The following is a 20,863-nucleotide window of genomic DNA, read 5'->3' as shown; positions in this document are numbered from 1 at the left end:
CCAACAGGTTTCTGTCATCTTCATTGCTGTTCTTCACATCATCATACTCCTCCTGATCTCCCTCTGATTCACATGAGAAAGAAAACCTCATATTGCAGTTTGTAAATCAGCTTGTGTCACTGATGATGTTATTGATCTCTTTCCCTCATGACTGTCTGAGATTATTAGATTTACTCCTGATAAAGTCATGATGATTCATTAATGGTAGAAACGCATGTTCAACGTTAATGAGTGAAGGGTGATAATGAAATGCAGTTCTGTGTGACTCACCGGTTACATCTTCAAAGATCTGTTCATTAATGATGACATCATCATAATGCTCTGGTGTGTCCACTACACATGAACATATAGACAGAGCAAACATTGCATTATATTTTACAATGTAATGAGGTTAAGCCATAATATCATACATCACTATAAAAGGATTATGGTAAATACACCAATAACAATAAAAAATAAACACGATATTTGATAGAGTTCTGTCCACTTGTCATTACATCATCATAGCTCTCAGGTGTGTATTCTGTAAATTTAACATGAGACAATATATAATGTGTGTGTATATATATATAAAGATTTTAATATATTTTAAATATTTCTTTCTATTATTAAATAACAGAATGACACCTGTCTCATGATCTGGTTTCAGTCCATCAGGGATGACATCATCATAGTATCCCGGTGTGATTTTCTTCATCATCTCTTCTGCATCAAAACGTGTATATTTTGGGCATTTTTTTTATATTTTGGTAAACAAAATAAATGTTAAATATACTGTTGCAGGCTTTGGGTAATGAATATTAGCTGTGTCCCAATTCGGAGGCTGCATCCTCCAGAGGACATCAAGAATGTCTTATTTAAGAAAAGTAACCATAATAAAATTGACTGTTATTCCTCATGAGATGTAAAATACTGAAACTTCTTTCTTACTTTGCAATCTGATGGTTATTTTTCTTAAATGAGACCGCCTAAATGACGTATGCAGTATTTAAATGTGACCTCTCGGAGAACGCAGCCTGTGAATTGGGACACAGCAGGGTAATAATAATAAATCATGTGATCAGTTAACTGACCTTTCAGGCCACTGCCATTGGTGACATCATCATAATATGCAGTCTTGAACTCTTTTTCTAATAAGATAAAAGTTTTAGTATTGTGAACAGTTGAATTAGTGTTAAAATGTGTTTACATTTGTAAATCAAATTATTGATTTGAATCTTTTTCAGCTCTCTAACCTGAGAGAAGCTCATCAGCATCTTCATACCCAGAATGCAGTTCTTCAGAGACAAGACTTCCTGTTAAAGGAGAGCAGAACAGTCAGAAATATATTCATCATTACAAACAGATTGAATCCTCATTTCTCGTTTGGATCATAAAGCACTTACAACACAACACAAATATTAATTACTTACATTTTAAAAGCATTAGAGGCAGAAATCCTACGTTTTAGGCCTATTAGCAAACACACACGTGTCCTCACACGAACCCATGAATCCTCACTGCCTTCCAGAAATAAATACAGTAGAAGACAAGCACACACACAAACACACCTGCAGCTAGACTTACAAAGATTGAAACCCCTCCTTATTACCCTCAAAATACACACAGGAAGAGACACTCACTGACACACACACACACACACACACACACACACACACACACACACACACACACACACACACACACACACACACACACACACACACACCTGCAGCTCTGTGGTTTTCTGAGAGGAATTCTGTGGTTTAAAGCCGGAGGTTTAACAGGACTAATAATAGATGAACATCAAGTGTCTGACAGACTCTCTTATTAATCATATTAAAGGGATACTTCAGCTCTGGGAACATGAATGTGTATTTAATAGTGATCATTTATATAGTAGAAATGTGAAATTATTTTTTAAATTGAAGCATTCTAGACTGAGAAAAGGCAGAAAATGTATTTTTTACTCATGTGGCTGAAAGACAACAACTCCCAGAATGCACTTGCTTTGCTGCCCTTACGAGGCCAGGCCACTCCCAAACCACACCTACCGGTTACAGGCGGCAGTATCCGAAAAATTTCTCCACACATTATCTAGGCTAATACATACTCTAGTAACAGTAAAGGTTTAAAGGTTTATAAAAAGAACCACAACCGATGGGAGTTATAACTTTTATATTAACTTAAAATTAATATTAACACTTTTACACTCAAAGCTCTTCCAGAGCTTCGGCTGTTTCCTTATATTCATTCACAGTATTGTCAGTCAGGAGCTGGATATTTCCGTCTGATGTCCTGGACAACACAGGTGGGCAAAACGAGACGATAGTCTTTACCAAGTCGCTCGCCTTGCTGGAACCATTCCATAAAGTGACGATAGGCTGTTAGGCGATATTGTCTACAAAACAGTAAGCACAACGTTAGCAATGCGAACTATTTGCACACAGTATACTATCATAGATGTAAATATAACAACAATAGCTCAGCTGACTAACGTTACGAGGGAAGAACATTGTGATAATGCCGGGTGTCCAAACTCTGTACATTACGTCTTGGTAAAAAAAAGAAAAACAAACCAAATAACGTTACTCACTTTACACTAAGCCGTCCGTTTGTCCCTGCGGGCTTTGGCTGGCGTTTCCAATTTATCTCGTCCAGAAGAAAATGGGATCGTTGAAATTCGCGACAGCAATAGGACTCTCTATCTGTTTCCATAGGCGCACAGCGTGAGCACTGACAGCTCCAGTCCGCCCCAGCTGGAGTCTGGCCGGGCTCGAGTCAGGTCTTGCTCCCCTGCTGCAGCAGCTGCTCCGGCCGCATCTTGTTCCTCCATCTCCCGCAACTGTTCATCGCTGTATTGCGGCTCGTACAGGTAGCCGCGAGCATCAGATTCGCGCAACTGATCTTCGAAATCCCCTTCTGTCATTTCAACTTCTAAACTAACGTTACCTTCCGCTATCGTGATTAGCCCACTATACAAACTTTATACACAGAGCAAGAGCCTGTTAGCTTAGCTTCTACAGAAAGATGGCTGACAATATCTTACTTTCTGTGAGTGAGATCCCGCCCCATATGGGCGTAGTGAAAACATGCGGAACTAGCTACTAGTACTGGCTGTAGTTTTAAGCCTCTGGCCCAAAAATCCTCCGATGACGCAAAATGACGATTTTTGCGTCATCGGAGGATTTTTTCCAGACTAAAAATACATAAATCTCTCATATCAGGGGGAAATGAGGGGGGGAAGCAAGGTAATTCGAAAATACTACTGGTTTTCTACTAATACAAATCTTAATGCTAAATCCTGAAGTAACCCTTTAAATAAGTTTCACGGCTCATGTCTCACCTCTCTGAGTGAAGTGATTGTGTCTGTGTTGAATCTCCTCATAAACGGCCTCAGTCGTCGTCCTGTGTCTCCTCTTAGAGAGAGCTGAGAGTGTAGACAGACAAACCTGCTGTCAGTTCACAACACATGACTGATCACACACTGAATAAGACACAATATGACAGTCTCTGGATCTCTCCTACCTCTCCTCATCACTCTGTTCTGCTGAATCAGTATAAGCAGTGGCACTAAGAGCAGTGAGAGCAAAACTCCCAGTACAACCACAAGCACAGAGAGAGACGCTGCTGGAGGAGTTTGTGGAGGAGTGACTGATGTTGAGCGCACTGTCTGAGAAACTGGACGAGAAGATGATGTTGATGCTGATGTTGTGGCAGGAGTAGTGGACACTGACATATCTGGCAAAACAGACACAAACACATTCAAAGTCATGTAAATACACAGATATTATTCACTCTAAAATAATGTGAAAATTACTAAAATCAGTCAGTGTTTTGCTGTGACCTGCACATGTGAGTCCAGCGAGCTCTTTGTGAGAACAGTCAGTGTGGTTCTTCAGGGAGAGAGGACAGTCCCACAGGTGAATCTCATTCCCTCTGCACTCGACTCTGTTCAGCCACACAACACCTTCACCAGCACCAAAGACTGAATTCCCATCAGCCCTCAGTGCGTCTCCACAACCCAGCTGTCTGCAGACCACCTGAGCATCGCTGATGTCCCACAGATCATCACAGACTGAACCCCACACAGCGTTATGATACACCTCCAGCCTCCCAGAGCACCGGTCCAAACCTCCACTCAGTCTGAGAGGAACATGCTCTAAATCACACACATCGACATACACATACACACATTATTGTATACCAACAAAGTACAGTACTATCAGAACAGCAACACCTCCTACAGTGGGACATGTCTGTGGTGTGATATTAAATAATCTTGGTGCCCCAAGCTCAAAATTACATACATACATAACATATGGCTGTTATGATTTTTATGTTCTTCTACATCAAATGAACTTACCTGAACACTGTCTCTGATGTGGAGATGTGGAGCATGACAAAAAACTTCTAGGGGACTGATGACTCTCCTGTTCTGTAATCACAAGTTAATTCACAAGTTAATAAATAAAATGCGTTCATACACAATAATCTTAATAGATTACTGTTATATTTTTAGAAATGCTTGCAACAGTCTTACCTGAGCAGGTGATCTTGGCCACTTCATTATGACAGTCATTCTGTCCCCATGCTGAAGATGGACACTGCCATACAGAGGAATCATGTTGTCGACATTTAAGTTTATCAAGCCAGTTTTGAGACTTCAGTCCCTCTGAATAATTGGGTTCACTGGCAGATCTTCCACAGTTCAGCTCTTGACAGATCAGACTCGCTGTGTCTCTGTCCATCTTGTTGTAGCATAAATTTCCCCAGGATCCATTGTAGAAAACCTCCACATTCCCTTCACAGCCCTCAGTTAACCTGATCTCTTTAAACTCTAGATGGAAAAGGATGTCCATTATAAATATTTTAATTCAGGATGTGCTAAACCTAAATCATCACCAAAATAACTGGTTAATACAAGGCTAATGCATGCTGCAAGCACTGTTAGCATCTGAAAAATATACTTAATTATATTTTTATAATAACGTATTTACTACTTTATTCTGCTTGGTTGTGATGATGAACCTGGTCAATGATATCATCACTAGAGTGCCAGCCTAGTGCTATTTGGAATTTATTTGGTTTGCTGTTTGCAGGAATAGTTGAGTAGGTATAGTATGTTGATAATGAATATGTGGAGGTACAATTCCAACATTAAGTGTTTAACTTGTTAATGTTTTGATTGATGACTGAGAGCCATTGTTTGTTTTATTTTATTTCTTTATTGTACACATGTACAGATTATAGCACATGAATGATCTACCTGTTTTGATCCAGGGTTATGGAGGTGGGTTCTGGTAGTGCGCATAGCCAGAACGTACCATGTTTCAAGATGGAGAGAGACATTTGTGTTATGAGGAGTTAAATGTGTGAGTTTTTGGTTGTATCTTATGTATGTTTGTATTATGATTATTGTGTGTCTGAATGAGTTCATGAACATTAGTTATATTTATGTGCCAATGTTTGGCGGTGGACTTCAGGAGTGTTATGGGGAAAGGTTCCACCCCGTGGCAATGGTTCGTCCCACTAGGTGTTTGGCGGGAAACTTAGGTATTTAATCCTTTGTCTGATCAAGATTAGGAGAGGGTGGCATCCTGTGTATACTATGCCAATGATTGAACATGTTTGAGGTGAGACATGCTGATAATTGTGTGGATGTGCCACTAGGCATTGTTTAGTGCCAGTTTTTGCTGCTCACAGCATTTTTTTTCTTTTTGTTTTTATTATCAGTATACGTTGCATTAAGTTTTCTTTTTCTTTTTTCTTTTTTTTTTTGTACGTCATGTGGACTGCACCTTATGAGCTGTTGCTTCTCAAATAAACCTACAACGGGCATATTGAAAACCTCTCCCTTGTACTGTGCCTCCCTAAACCTCTACCAGGCCTCTCGACAATTCGCTACATGACACATGGTGGCAGCGGTGCTTCCAGGCCAATAGGAGGCTAGTACAGAGGTAGGCTGTAGGTGTGGGTGGCCAACAAATCCTGTTTTGGGGAGTTGGGTGGCATGAGAGACTGTTTATTTAAACAAAAATGCCGCCAAAGAAACAAGATGCAGCGAAGGCGAGAGATGAGTCTAAATTTCCGGGGGAGGCTGAATCAACGTGCACAATTCCAGACCAAGGTGAGGTTGTAGCGGGGAGTACAACGGACCAGCTTGTGAATATGATGCAAACATTTTTGCATAAGCAACATCAAAGAGAGGATCGCTTGGAAAGGGAGGCACAGCGCCAAGAGCATAAATGGCAGATGCTTCACCATCAGTTTACACAGCTACAGTCGGAAGTTCATCAAGACCAACAACAACGACAGTCATTGGCTGCAACAACATCAGCAGGTACAGCTGTGCATCGGCCTTCAGCCATTCGTTCAGCTCAACAGCCCTTACAGGATGATGACTCCGCTTCAGCAAGTGCGATTCCAACTGAAGGACAAGGATCTGCAATGCCGTGTTTTCAAACTCCGAGAATGCTTCCTTGGACTCATGATGAGGACATAGAACATTATTTAACAACTTTTGAACGCATTGCTCAGGCATGCAGATGGCCAAGACAAGACTGGGTATTGCATTTGTTGCCTCTCTTATCTGGGAAGGCGAGAGCAGCTTATGTGGCCATGGAGCCTGACAACTCATTAGACTATGATCGGGTCAAACAGACTATTCTTGACAAGTTTGAAATTAATGCCGAAATGTATAGACAACGCTTCAGATCCTACAGTGCCCGAGAAGATGAAACTCCAAGAGAGCTGCAAGTGAGGCTAAGAGACTTGTATGAGAAATGGATTAATCCTAAGAATCGAACGAAGGAGGAGATCGGTGACCAGATAGTTTTAGAGCAGTTCCTCAAGTTAATCAACCCAGAGACAAGAACATGGGTGAGACAGAATAACCCTACTTCATATAAACAAGCAGCAGAGATGGCAGAGACCTTTATGGTGGCAAGACGATCAGTGTATCAACCAAGACGATGGCGGAGCGATAACAACGGCCCAACCGGTAAGTCTGGGGATGGTTGGGGTAGTGGTCTGAGCAATTTTGGTTCTAATACTGGTGTATCGCAAATAAGTTCGGGTACGAACAACAGTAAACATCAGGGGGTAGTTAATCAGTATAAGGGTAGAGCTGTGATGGTTTGTCATGGATGTGGCCAGCCTGGTCATAAGAGAGCAGATTGCCCTTTACAGAAAGTTACTAATACGTCTTTGTTATGTACCAAGATCTTCTCCGGAGTTAAATGAAGTTGAGTCAAATACAGACACGGTAATTGATGTAAAGTTGGGGACTAAATTCTTTAAAGCTCTAGTTGACTCTGGTTCAAGCCAAACGTTAGTAAGGACTGAATGTTTGGGTGAAGGTAAAGCACTGATGCAGGACAAATTGAGAGTTCGATGTATTCATGGTGATGTAAAGGAATACCCCAAGACTGATGTGGTAATTGAAACAAATGGTCAGGCTTATTATCTGTCAGTTGGGGTAATGGACTAGGCGCCCTATCCAGTTATTTTAGGTAGAGATGTACCTGTCCTTGTAGATCTTTTGCAGAATGACAGTGAAATAGCTGAAGCTAGGGTGGTAACAAGAGCACAGGCTAAGCATGAGAAGACCTTTAAACAGCTGCTGGAAGATTTGCCTTTTTGTGAGAGTCCTAAAACTAGGAAATCTAGACGTGAGAGGCGTCAGAACAAAGTTGAGGGTACAGAAATGGTCGAAAAATTGCCTGAACCTCACGTAGATGATATTGAATGTATTCCTCATGATATAATAGAACTTCAAAGACGAGATAAATCTCTAGAACCCTTGTTTGAGAAGTTAGACAGGGGAAACACTGGGTCAGCTTTGCTTCAGAAAGATCGTTTAGTGCTTAAAGATGATAGGCTGTACATGGTAAGTGCTGAGGGAGAGAGGTTGGTGGTCCCAGAATCCATGAGACTGAAGGTATTGCAGTTGGGTCATTCGGTACCGTGGGCAGGGCATTTAGGACAACAGAAAACGCTAGCCAGAATTGCTAGTAGATTTTACTGGCCCAGACTGTATGTGGACGTTATGGATTTTTGTAAGTCTTGTCCAGAGTGTCAGCTGGTGAGTCCAGCTAGAAAGGGCGATAGAGCACCGTTGGTGAGTCTCCCTATTATTGACATCCCATTTTCTCGCATTGCTATGGATATTGTGGGTCCGTTAGAAAAGAGTAGTACAGGAAAGCGGTATATTCTGGTTGTGGCAGATTATGCTACTAGATATCCAGAGGTTTTTCCTCTTAAAAACACAAAGACGAGACAGATTGTGAATGCCCTTGTTCAGCTCTTTTCTCGGGTAGGCTTACCCAAAGAAATAATTACAGACCAGGGAACCAACTTTACTTCCAGACAAATTAAGCAAGTGTATTCAATGTTGCGTATACAGCCTATTAAGACCACTCCCTATCATCCTCAGACAGACGGCATGGTAGAAAGATTCAATCAGACATTGAAATCAATGTTGCGCAAGTTTGTGGCTGATACAGGTGCAGACTGGGACCAATGGTTGCCGTACTTGATGTTTGCCTATCGAGAAGTTCCACAATCGTCCACAGGCTATTCACCCTTTGAACTGCTCTACGGGCGTCAGGTTCGTGGACCTTTGGATGTCTTAAAGGAGGCCTGGGAAGGAGACAATGCAGGTGAAAAAACAAACATTTTGTCATATGTCATTAAAATGAGGGAGAAGATGGACTCGATGGCAGAGTTGGTGAGAGTCAATATGACTGAGGCGCAACAATGTCAAAAACGATGGTACGATCAGTCAAGTAGGAAGAGAACATTATGTCCAGGTCAAAAGGTGCTATTGCTTCTTCCTACATCTGACAGTTCATTACTGGCCAAGTGGCAGGGGCCATATGATGTGATTCGGAAGCTAAGTGCTACTAACTATGAGATCTCTCTACCGGATCGCAGGAGGAAGTCTCAAGTTTTTCATATTAACCTCTTAAGACCGTGGCATGAGAGAAAAGGCTCGTGGTCAGAGCAGCTGTGGGCAAGAAAGGTAGACGAAGAAGAGGAACTGGAGGAGCAATACTTCCCAGTGGATACAAATTCAATTACCCTTCCAGCAGTAGATCATCTTACACCTAAACAGCAGAGAGAGTTCTTGAAACAAGTTCCAGATAATCTTTTCAAGGATCAGCCGGGAAAAACAGATCTTCTACATCACGATATTCACCTTCTGCCAACAGAGCCTATTAGGCAGACTCATTGTAGAGTGCCCGCTCGCCTGATTCCTGCGTTGAAAGAGGAAGTGAAAGTGATGCTTGATTTAGACATCATAGAGCCATCTAGGAGCGAATGGTGTAGTCCGGTGGTACTTGTACCAAAAAAGGATGGCTTACTCAGGTTCTGCGTGGACTTTTCAAAGCTTAATGCAGTATCCAATTTCGATCCATATCCCATGCCAAGAGTCGACGAGCTAATTGAACGACTGGGCAAAGCGAAGTATTTAACAACTCTCGACTTGTGCAAAGGATATTGGCAAGTGCCAATGGCTGACTCTGCTAGAGAATTGACTGCTTTCTGTGTTCCTTCTGGATTATATCATTTTAAATACATGCCTTTTGGCCTGCAGGGGGCAGCAGCAACATTTCAGCGCTTGGTGGACCAGGTGTTGAGAGAAATGGACAGTTTTGCAGCAGCTTATATAGATGACATTGTCATTTTCAGCGATTCGTGGGAGGAACATCTAGAGCATCTTGCTGAAGTGTTCAATAAGATCCATCATGCAGGTCTGGTGGTCAATGCCAAAAAGTGCCAGATTGCCAAGCAGGAAGTCTCTTATTTAGGTTACGTCGTGGGAGGAGGATCAATCAGGCCTCAGGTGGATAAAGTGCAGGCTATCTTGTCATGTGCACCCCCTACCACGAAGAAGAGTGTTCGATCATTTCTGGGCTTGGTGGGCTGGTATAGGAGATTTGTTCCCGATTTTGCCAGCAGAGCTGCAGTGTTAACTGATCTTACAAGGAAGAGTAGCCCCATAAAGGTCAAGTGGACATCAGAGTGTGAGCAAGCTTTTCAAGATTTAAAGGCTTGTCTGTGCAAAGACCCTGTCCTACAGAGCCCAAACTTTGACCTTCCTTTTGTAGTACAAACAGATGCATCTGGACTGGGATTGGGTGCAGTACTGTTACAGGGTGATGGACAAGACATCCAGTGCAGTACATTAGCAGGAAGCTGTTTCCTCGTGAGACTAACTATTCAACCGTTGAAAAAGAGGCTCTGGCCATTAAATGGGCCCTGGACACTCTAAAATATTATTTGATGGGTAAAGACTTTGTTCTGGAGACTGATCATAGGGCTTTGCAATGGATCAATAAAATGAGAGACAGTAATGCAAGAATTGCACGGTGGTATCTTTCTCTCCAACCTTTTAAGTTCAAAGTCCAATATAGGGCTGGAACATTGAACGTTATTGCAGACTTTTTATCACGCCGCTCTTGAAGAGTGGCTGTCTTGAGGAGGGGGGTATGTGATGATGAACCTGGTCAATGATATCATCACTAGAGTGCCAGCCTAGTGCTATTTGGAATTTATTTGGTTTGCTGTTTGCAGGAATAGTTGAGTAGGTATAGTATGTTGATAATGAATATGTGGAGGTACAATTCCAACATTAAGTGTTTAACTTGTTAATGTTTTGATTGATGACTGAGAGCCATTGTTTGTTTTATTTTATTTCTTTATTGTACACATGTACAGATTATAGCACATGAATGATCTACCTGTTTTGATCCAGGGTTATGGAGGTGGGTTCTGGTAGTGCGCATAGCCAGAACGTACCATGTTTCAAGATGGAGAGAGACATTTGTGTTATGAGGAGTTAAATGTGTGAGTTTTTGGTTGTATCTTATGTATGTTTGTATTATGATTATTGTGTGTCTGAATGAGTTCATGAACATTAGTTATATTTATGTGCCAATGTTTGGCGGTGGACTTCAGTGAGTGTTATGGGGAAAGGTTCCACCCCGTGGCAATGGTTCGTCCCACTAGGTGTTTGGCGGGAAACTTAGGTATTTAATCCTTTGTCTGATCAAGATTAGGAGAGGGTGGCATCCTGTGTATACTATGCCAATGATTGAACATGTTTGAGGTGAGACATGCTGATAATTGTGTGGATGTGCCACTAGGCATTGTTTAGTGCCAGTTTTTGCTGCTCACAGCATTTTTTTTCTTTTTGTTTTTATTATCAGTATACGTTGCATTAAGTTTTCTTTTTCTTTTTTCTTTTTTTTTGTACGTCATGTGGACTGCACCTTATGAGCTGTTGCTTCTCAAATAAACCTACAACGGGCATATTGAAAACCTCTCCCTTGTACTGTGCCTCCCTAAACCTCTACCAGGCCTCTCGACAATTCGCTACATGACATTGGTTAATAAAAAAATATTTTAAAAAATCGATGGCAGCGCTGTCTATCAGACCATTGATAAAGTAAGATGGTCTTTGTTGTAAAATATGACCCATCCACTCCTGATTATCCTGGTACTTATTTTGAAAAAAATTACCAGCTGCACATTATCCCTTTATACATTTGAAATTATATATTTAAAAATCAATCAAATCACTTTACCGTTTACCTGAGCATATGACTCCTACATCCTCCTTGTGTTGACAGTCATGTTTCCCCCAGCCTGGAGAAGAGCAGTTCCACAGGGACGTCTCATTCCCCTCACACTCCACCTCATCCAGCCATATGGGTCCAGAACCAGGACCAAACCAGGTTGGTACCTGCTGGTTACTGAGGGCCACTCCACACTGCAGCTGTCTGCACACCACATGGGCATCTTTAATATCCCAGGAGTCATCACACACTGTACCCCATGAGCCGCTGTGAAAAACCTCCAGCCTCCCTGCACAGTCTCCCCCGGAACCCACCAGCCTGATGGACCCGCGACCTGATATTCAGAGAGAGAAAAACACATTATTGATCACTAACAACTGAAGAATCTGCCCAGATGTTGTTGTTCTCACCAAGGCAGGTGATTGACAGCTGTTGTGTGGAGCTGCAGTTGAGAGTTTGTGGAGAGCTGCAGTTCCCCAGATGAGCTTCACTCCCAGAGCACTGGAAGCCCGTCACACACTCATGACTGTGTTCAGGACTGGATGAAGAGGAGCCGGAGAAGTTCAGCACAGAACCACAGCCCAGCTGTCTGCAGACCACAGAGGATTCAGTGAGACTCCAGGAGTCCAGCAGAACTCTCCTCCAGACCTGATGGATGGAAACTTCCAGCTCCCCCTCACACTGTCTCTCTCCAGACAACCGCACCAGACCATCATGAACTGCCAGAGAGGAATCTGAGGAGAAGATCTTATGTTTAACTGAAATATTCCAAGTTTGAAAATATGCTTTATATTTATAATACATTTTACATAATAATAAATGAATTCAGAAAACAATTACAAGAGCATTTTCTTTCAGTTTGAAAAGACACTACACATGTTTTGAAATTACACATGGTGAGATTAAATACTATTTTTATATTTTTTTTTTAATCTTTCAGCATCACAATATCAGTGAATCTTCCAGTAATTTGGACTCACCAGAGCAGACGACTCCAACATCTCGTCTATGAGAACATTCAGCTCGACTCCATGAAGAGACGGAACATTCTGAGAGTTTTGTTTCATTCCCATCACAATCAAACACATCAGCCCAGATTTCACCACTTCCCTCTCCAAACCAGTCTGATCCCACAACAGACACAGCAATCCCACAATTCAGCTGTCTACAGAGGACACTGGCAGCTCTCATATCCCAGCATGCATCACACACTGTGCCCCATTCACTGAAGTACTGACGCTCAACTCGACCAGAACAGATGTCAGGACCATTGACCAGTCTGAGATCAGTGTAACCTGGACAAAGAACAGAGAGTTTAGTTAAACAGTGCAAAACATGCAAAAGAAATGGTTTTAAAAAAGTTGTTTGAAAAGCTCCATTACCAGAACATAACAGTCCAATGTCATTTTCATGGGTACAGTTGTATTTGAGAGATATTGTTGGACAAAAAGATATATAAGACTCATTTCCTCTGCACTGAATCTCTTGTGTCCACATCTGAGCGTCTCCTTTTCCAAAAGCATCTTCTCCCAGCACCTGTACAGGAGCCCCACAGTCCAGCTCTCTACACACAACCTCTGCATCCTGCTGGTCAAAGGCAGCGTCACACACTGACATCCATGACCGATCATGAGGCACTTCTACTCTGCCAGAACAGAGAGATCCCCCAACCAGCCGGACTCCTTAAATAAAAAAGGGACCATTTTAATGACATTTGCTTTGCTTCTTGACCTATTACTTAATAAAACTAAACAGTTTATTCTGACTAGTTATTTTTTTTTAAATTGTCAGCAGTTTATTTCATGCATAAAATTAATTCACACAAGCTTCTTGCATTTCACAAGTTTGCACTTACAAATAATTATCTAGAATAAAAGAGTATGCGTATTTGATTGGTGTGCTGTCCGGGGGAGAGCTCATGGCCCGAACACAGAGTACACCCGCTTTTTTCATTTAATGAATAACAGGAGAAAAACGATTGTAAGATAAATGCACCCAGGGTGTTATTAAAATGCATGTAGTCTATGAAATGCACAACCTTTGAACAATATATGTGTTTCGTTCGCAAAAGGGATTGTCTGGGACAAAAAAAAAAAAGCATGTTGCACACAAATTGTTCAGCACGTCACATTACTTCACCCCACACAGGCAACCAAACAACCACCTGATGTAACATTGAATGTGGTGAGAAAATTTGTATTTATTCTGGAATTCTGTGGAAAAAAAGGTTAGTAATTATGAAATAAGCATGGATGAGCTAAGCTTACCAGAGCAAATGACTCCGGCATCATCAATATGTTTAGCGTTTATTCCCCATCCATTGAATCCACAGTTCATCAATGTAGACTCTGATCCAGTACACAGTAAATCAGAAATCCAGATTTCTCCTGATCCTTCTCCAAAGTAAGCATTCTTTGGTGCCCTTAAAGCCTCTCCACATCCCAGCTCTCTACACACCACTGCAGCATCAGTCATATCCCAACCAACATCATCCACTGTTCCCCACTGACCATCATGAAGAACCTCCACTCTACCAGCACAGGAACTCTTACCACCAACTAATCGCACTGTTTCTAAAGGTACAAAGGGCAGAGTAATATAGAGAAAAAAGAAAAACAATTGTTGTACAATATTACTCATTGATTTTATGATTATACTTGTATAGTTCATATGTCGTTCACCTACCAGCACATACAACGCTCACATCATTGCCATAGGAACAATTGTGTGAAAGTAAAATTGGACAGAGAGCAAACTGATACTCGTCTCCTCTGCACTGAATCTCTTGTGTCCACATCTGAGCGTCTCCTTTGCCAAAAGCATCTTCTCCCAGCACCTGTACAGGAGCCCCACAGTCCAGCTCTCTACACACAACCTCTGCATCCTGCTGGTCAAAGGCAGCGTCACACACTGTGTTCCAGGTGTTTCCATGAGGCACCTCTAATCTTCCAGAACAGCGAGAACCTCCAACCAGCCTGATGCCTGAAATGATTATGATACCAAGCCATTTCAAATATTAAGACATTTAAAAAAATCCCCAAAATTAAAAAGTAAAGAAAAGTTCAAGTATATATTTTAAGTATATTTTATGTAGTAAATATACTAATATCAATGTACTAGTAAATGTATTGTAAGTGTACTATTTCAATACTGCTTGAGACTAAATTGCAATTTTAAGTATTTTTCTGAGAAGTACATAAAAAGTTGACTGAAAGTACACTTTCTTATTTTTTAGTTTAAAAGAAGTGTACTAATAGCACACTTGAATGTATTACTCTTTCGTAAAGGAGACCGTTGAGTGTTGTATAGCTTTGCTTATGTTTGGTAAGTCAAAGAGATTTTTTACGGCAAAATTAAACTTGCTACAAATTAAAAGCTGTTTTGAAATCTTCAACTTATTGTAAACTATTTAGAGTAATGTCAAGAAAAAAAGAGTACTGTTGTTTCAGTCTAGAGTAACATTTGTGTCAGTACTGGTCCTACTTCATTTGGCACCCTAGTTGGTTGACTATTAGGGGTGTAACAATATATTGTGTCACAATGTATCGCAATACAAAAACAATATTTATCACCCATAGCGACAATGTATTGTATACAGCAACAGTAGTTCCCTCAAAATCAAAGTTTAGATTAATTCAATTTAGCATCAAATAGGATTAACCCAGAAGTTCACACATTTGAGCTTCCATGTTTATTAATTATTATTATAAAAATAAAAAAATACATTATTTATTAAAATACAAATTTTAATATTTACAATATTTATATATGCTATGAAGAATATGAATATTTATAATATTTTACTTTAATGGTGTCACCACTGCTTTGTGAATAGGGGAGAAGGACCAAGTAAGCCTATTCAAGTTAATTCATGATGTAATACCGAATCTTGCAATACTTTTTGTTAAATATCTAGTCCATTTTGGTTTTCTTTAAAGTGTCATTAGATTCAGTATTCAGTATTGTGTATCAAGCTGAATCGTCACATCATTGTATTGTAACACCCCTATTGACTGTCACCTAGGTTGTACAGCCCTGGATTTGGTGAGCTGTAATACTAATAGAACATCAGTTTTAATATTGTACATGAATTTATTTTGTTAATTCATTTTCTGGTTTATTTTTAACAAGTGATTGACATTTAGAGTAAATTTAGTATATGAAATTAATGTTTGCTCATTCAGGTCATGCATGCGCTCTCATTAAACATGCATTAACCTGATCACAACATTAAACAAAATTTTGACTTTAAAATTTTGAAATAAAAAAACTGTTACTGTCGAAAACTGTTACTATGTAGATTATTTATATTTTTACACAGTCTTACAGCTACTGTCACATCAAGATAGTGGTCATGTACAGTATGATTGATATAACATCGAGCCGATAGATAGGTTCTAATCGGTTAAACTGTGTACACCTGTTGGTTTCCACTATTTATAAACTTTGAACATTAATTTTAAAATCTAGCACATATTTTTGATAGAATACATCAAATAAATCTGATGGTGAAATCAGAAAACTAACCTGAACAGATTACTCCAACATCTTCACTGTGATCAGTACTACAGTCATGTTCACCCATTTTTAAATGTGAGCAGTTGAATATTGAGGACTCTGATCCACTACAGAAAACATTATCCATCCAGATTTTTCCTGATCCTGGTCCAAAGTGAGCGGCACGCATTGTATTTGAAGTATCACCGCAGCCCAACTCTCTACACACCACTGCAGTGTTTGTCAAACCCCAATAATCATCACACACGGTTCCCCACTGACCGCTATAATAAACCTCCACTCTACCAGCACAGGAATTATTGCCACCCACCAGCCTCACGCTGCCTGTAGACAAGATACAGAATTGATTTATACAATTCACAGTGAGAGAAGACAAACAACAACAGACTTTAAGTCAGCAAAACAGATGAACAGAGAAAATGACCATGAAGTACATTTACATTTATATGAATTCAAATATTACACATACAAAAGTGGAACTTATTTTATGACCATTTCATAACTAACACAGAGTCAATCACTACAACATTAACTCACACATGATCCTGTGTGTGTGTACAGTACATACCAGCTGTGGCGAGTCTGATTACAGATGACAAAAAAATGAGTGTTAGATAGCTCTCCATCTTCACTGATCATACACTCTGCTTCATCAACTCAGAAGTGAAAGGTTCAAGAGAGACAGAGACAGGAGGCTCTACAATCACCAAACAACAAGCCAATCAAAGTCACTTTTACCTTATTAAACAGAAGAGAGGAAATCATCAAACAGTTTCACTGACAAATCAGGAGACGTATTTATGATTCTCACCATATTTATTAAAAGCACGTCAACACTGATGAACATGACTCCTCCTCTCCCTTATAGAGACACTTAACTGGAGAAACATGCAAGATAGAGGGGCGACAAAGTCACACATACAGGTAAATGATTTCAGGGACATGAAACATTCCAGTTTATTTACAGCATCAAAGCAGAGCATTTGCAGATATACAAATACTGATAATTAACTGCTTCATGTTTCTCATTTTGAGTCCATGTTTAGAAATATTAGTTGGATACAAACAGAAATCAAATGTGTTGTTTTAAAGATTAATTTTAACTATAATATATTCAGAAGTAGCCATATTTGCCATCAGTGGCGGTTCTAGACCATTTCAACTGGGGGGGCCAAGCTGGGGCCAGTTGTACTGTTAGAGGGGCCAGTTACATTTAGACCTTATTGTTGTCATATCATTTTCTGCACTGCACTGCAGGCATTAACAGGCAAAATACCATGTTTATAATCATTCAACAATGCATTTCCATTTCCATTATATTTTTACATTTGCCTTACATATTCAGAATTAGTCACAGTAACTGTAATTGACATGATGTCCTTCTTTCTCTTCATTTTGGTGAGAACTATAGAGCAAAAGCAATGGGGACCAAGAAAGTTATTAATTCATTTACTGAAAATAACTGACTTGTAACTACTAACCGTTTACAGGGTTCCTGCACACTTTTTAAAATCGAATTTAAGGCTTTTTAAAACCTGAAGAAATACAAATTCATACCGTACATTAGGGGTGTGCAATATTGACAAAAATATATCTCAATATTTTCAATGTTTTGTTGATGATTAGATGATATTCTACTGATTGTGTTTTTGTTCTGGTGCCATGGCTGGTTTAGGCCTGTTGTTGACAGCAGACTCATGAAGATATTCATATTTTTCATATTCTATGCAGTGGTCAGTTAACAGCAGGGACCGAAATTCTTTTTTTAATTAATTTATAATTCATTTAATTTGCCACCTTACATTGATTTCCAGGGGCATTTTCACCTATATATGGACATTCTTTCTAAACTTATTTAGAGTTATGAATCACCTTTTATGTCAAATACTAAAATTCAAATTATACAGTAATTATACTTATTTATACAATAATACTTAATTATACAATAATTATACAGTACCACTGTTACCAGTCAAATTAAATCATTTAATCAAAATCCATTTTTGCAGTGCAGTCTAGAGGTGACACAAAAGCGGCATTAATATATTTAAACTCCATTTACAATTGCATAAATAAAGCTATGAGATTTTTTTTAAATCAACATTTAAACATGAAATTATTTCTAATTTTAACGTTTTAATTAAAGCGTACTTTAAAAATGAAACTAAAACCGCCAGTAGGCGGCGGCAAGCCACAGTCTTAACAAGCGAGTTGAAGGATCCATTCATTCAACCGATTCGTTCAAACGGCTGATTCATTCGGGAAAGGAGCAAGTGTTTCCTTCAAATCGCGGATTTCAGTCAAGAAATCATCGCTGTCTGTTGCATTGAAACTCTGCTACGGTTTCATTTTGAAATTCTAGTCGGCGAAATAAAGGGAAAACAATATTGTGTCTAAAAAGTAACGCCCAATGGTAACTTATTGTTAATTTAACTGCATGTTGTATAAGATCAATATCACAGTTGCAATTGTGGACGGGAAAACGGAACTCTTGCTGATGTGATATTCTAATATAAGAACATAATATGATATAAATATAAGACATAAACTAATTTGGGGACATAGCCTACCTATGAACCGCACACAGCAGTGAAAGGACGAGAGACAAATGCGAAGTCAGCTCACAGTGCCTCGTATACAGTTAAAACATTGATAACAATATCATGATAGACAATACACATCGCACACCAGATACGCACATAAAGAATGAACTTGCAACTGAACTGACATTTACCAGCTTTCTCCTTCTCTCCTCTCTCGCGTGCAGGAGACAGACGTTATTCTGCCGCGATTCCCGCGAATGTGATGCGAATTGTCACGTGAACAAGCAAATCCACAAAGATAGAATAATAAAAAAAAATACGCATACAACGATAACAACGATAGCAAAAAAACAGTTTTGTAAAAATTATTTCACACTCCACATTTAGGGGGGCCACAGGGGGGGCCAAGCTTGTTGTCACAGGGGCACGGCCCCCCTGGCCCCCCCTCTAGAACCGCCACTGTTTGCCATGTTTGTCATGCTCTCCAAGTGCACAGTAAATGTCATTTCACAAAAGAGTGTAAGGAAAAGAGCATGTTAAAAAAATAATAATAGTAAAAAAACAATAAAGTATGCCTTTACCCAGTTCATCATATTCAATACTAGACCAAGTTTGTGTGACAGATGGGAATAATGTGTTCTACCAGTAAGGCATAGAAATCATTTGAGTAAGCAGTAGAATAAACAGTTAATGGGTTCATATTAAGGTAATTTTGCCATTCTCCGCAGGGAACTTCAGGACTTTTTTGCATCTGGTCTGTGTCTTTCTTTTTACACCGCGAGTGTGACCATAGCGCTTCTCTCTGATTGGCTGCTCGGCTTGTTGTTGTTTCAGACCTCAGCAGAGTGTGTCTACTTTTGCCACCTTTGATTGTTAGATACCTCCTTGACTTAAAAGTTGTCTCTGGATCAAAAGTGGATCAAAAAAGTTAATCAAAGTTGTCCTAAGACAAGAACGGGTATTATTCAAAAGTCATATATAACTTTAATGAAAGGTCTTTATCCACTTCAAATGTTGACTACTGTATTATCACCAACTTGTATCAACTGCAGTAGCATTATGGACTTAACATATTAAAGCCACAGATGCCATGTCACTTAATGTTAATAGCGCCTCTCATCAACTGGCTATTTTTCTAGACAATTTGTTCAAAAAATGTGTTGCTTTTTAGGTCAGATCTTGTCACCGCTGCCAGTTGAATGACCCAATCAAGACTGTTGTGCCAGTCTTGCATTCCATTAAGGTACTGCTTACAATGTTTTAGCATACTGATGAAACTAACAAGCTAGTCTCAAGCTTGTGTACAGTTTTACCAGCATTTGACTAATACTAATTTTGTGGCATGCAGGTAAAAGAAGCTTGGGAGGTCATTGGTTTGGATCTGATTGGACCTCTGCCAGAAACGGCACGCAACAAGTAGTATGTCCTTACCATGACAGACCTGTACACAAAGTGGGTGATTGCAGCGCCCCTGCAATCTACGACAGCAGCTGAGGTGTCTGCAAAAATAATCAAAAAGTTGTACTTGTTCGGCACGGTCAGAAAAATAATTACCGACCAAGGGAAGGAGTTTGTCAACAAGGTGAAGTTTTGTAAAGGTTTAATTGTTTTCCCCCTACTCTAGTCACTCTCAACATATGTGTTGTTGTCTGCAAGTACTCTAGTCTTGCAAATTTAACTGATGATCCTTTTGCAGCTAAACAGCAGCATTTTCAGTACGCTGAACATTAAACATGCTGTCTCCAGTGCTTACCATCCCCAGACCAACGGACAGGTAACTCTTATACAGGATATCTGTCCTGGAAGAACTATTGTTGTCTTACGGTTATTCACAACACAGGCTCATTAGAAAATCGTTCCTGTGGCAATATTTATACATGTCACTGCAGTTTCCAACAGAAATTAACTCTAGAGGCAGTAAAATAGCAAGCACTTTTAATCATTTTTATACACAATTATGATTACAAGGGCTGATTATGGATCAATGACTTGTTTTCACGTGGCTCCTTGCACAATATTATGTTATGACCTCAAAACCCTTTTTACCATAGTGCATGATTTGTAAACTAGTAAATTCTGAAGTTTGCATCACTTAACCAGCTCCATATGGTCCATATGAGCCTGGGCTGGTTATTCATCAACTTTATAAATGCATTGATATATACAGGATGAAAGAACCAATCAAAACATCAAGCATGCTCTCAGAAAGTATGTTAATGACAACCACAATGACTGGGA

At 39.8% G+C, this 20,863-nt stretch overlaps 2 protein-coding genes and 1 long non-coding RNA gene across 3 annotated transcripts in view; 1 reads left to right on the top strand and 2 right to left on the bottom strand.

Moving 5' to 3' along the window:
* The window catches only part of LOC143742040 (scavenger receptor cysteine-rich type 1 protein M130-like), a 75,164-nt gene extending 74,747 nt beyond the window's left edge, over window positions 1-417 (bottom strand). The window contains exons 1-2 of the mRNA XM_077234667.1: window positions 271-417; window positions 1-63 (exon numbers count right to left, since the gene is read on the bottom strand). Coding sequence (XP_077090782.1) covers window positions 1-24 — 24 coding nt within the window. The 5' untranslated portion in view covers window positions 25-63; window positions 271-417. The remainder of the gene's footprint in view (window positions 64-270) is intronic.
* A 1,301-nt stretch (window positions 418-1,718) lies between these two features.
* Window positions 1,719-14,090, bottom strand: LOC143742050 (scavenger receptor cysteine-rich type 1 protein M130-like). Its single transcript, XM_077234684.1, has 11 exons — window positions 13,832-14,090; window positions 12,947-13,246; window positions 12,545-12,859; window positions 11,975-12,298; window positions 11,581-11,898; window positions 4,523-4,819; window positions 4,346-4,417; window positions 3,827-4,141; window positions 3,508-3,720; window positions 3,326-3,409; window positions 1,719-1,768 (listed from the first exon to the last, which is right to left on the bottom strand). Exons 1-11 carry the CDS (start codon window positions 14,037-14,039, stop codon window positions 1,746-1,748), a joined length of 2,469 nt encoding a protein of 822 aa, XP_077090799.1. The 5' UTR covers window positions 14,040-14,090; the 3' UTR covers window positions 1,719-1,745.
* A 5,702-nt stretch (window positions 14,091-19,792) lies between these two features.
* Window positions 19,793-20,648, top strand: LOC143742066 (uncharacterized). The gene is made up of 3 exons (XR_013205340.1): window positions 19,793-19,868; window positions 19,974-20,207; window positions 20,322-20,648. It is a non-coding gene; the product is annotated as an uncharacterized LOC143742066 (long non-coding RNA).
* The last annotated feature ends 215 nt before the right edge of the window (window positions 20,649-20,863 follow it).

Source organism: Siphateles boraxobius, unplaced genomic scaffold (genome assembly GCF_051911475.1).
Source record: "Siphateles boraxobius isolate OS27281-9 unplaced genomic scaffold, OSU_SipBor_1 19, whole genome shotgun sequence".
NCBI classification, from domain to species: Eukaryota; Metazoa; Chordata; class Actinopteri; order Cypriniformes; family Leuciscidae; genus Siphateles; species Siphateles boraxobius.
The sequence above is the reverse complement of the archived record's forward strand: the minus strand, read 5'-3'. Positions and strand labels throughout refer to the sequence as shown.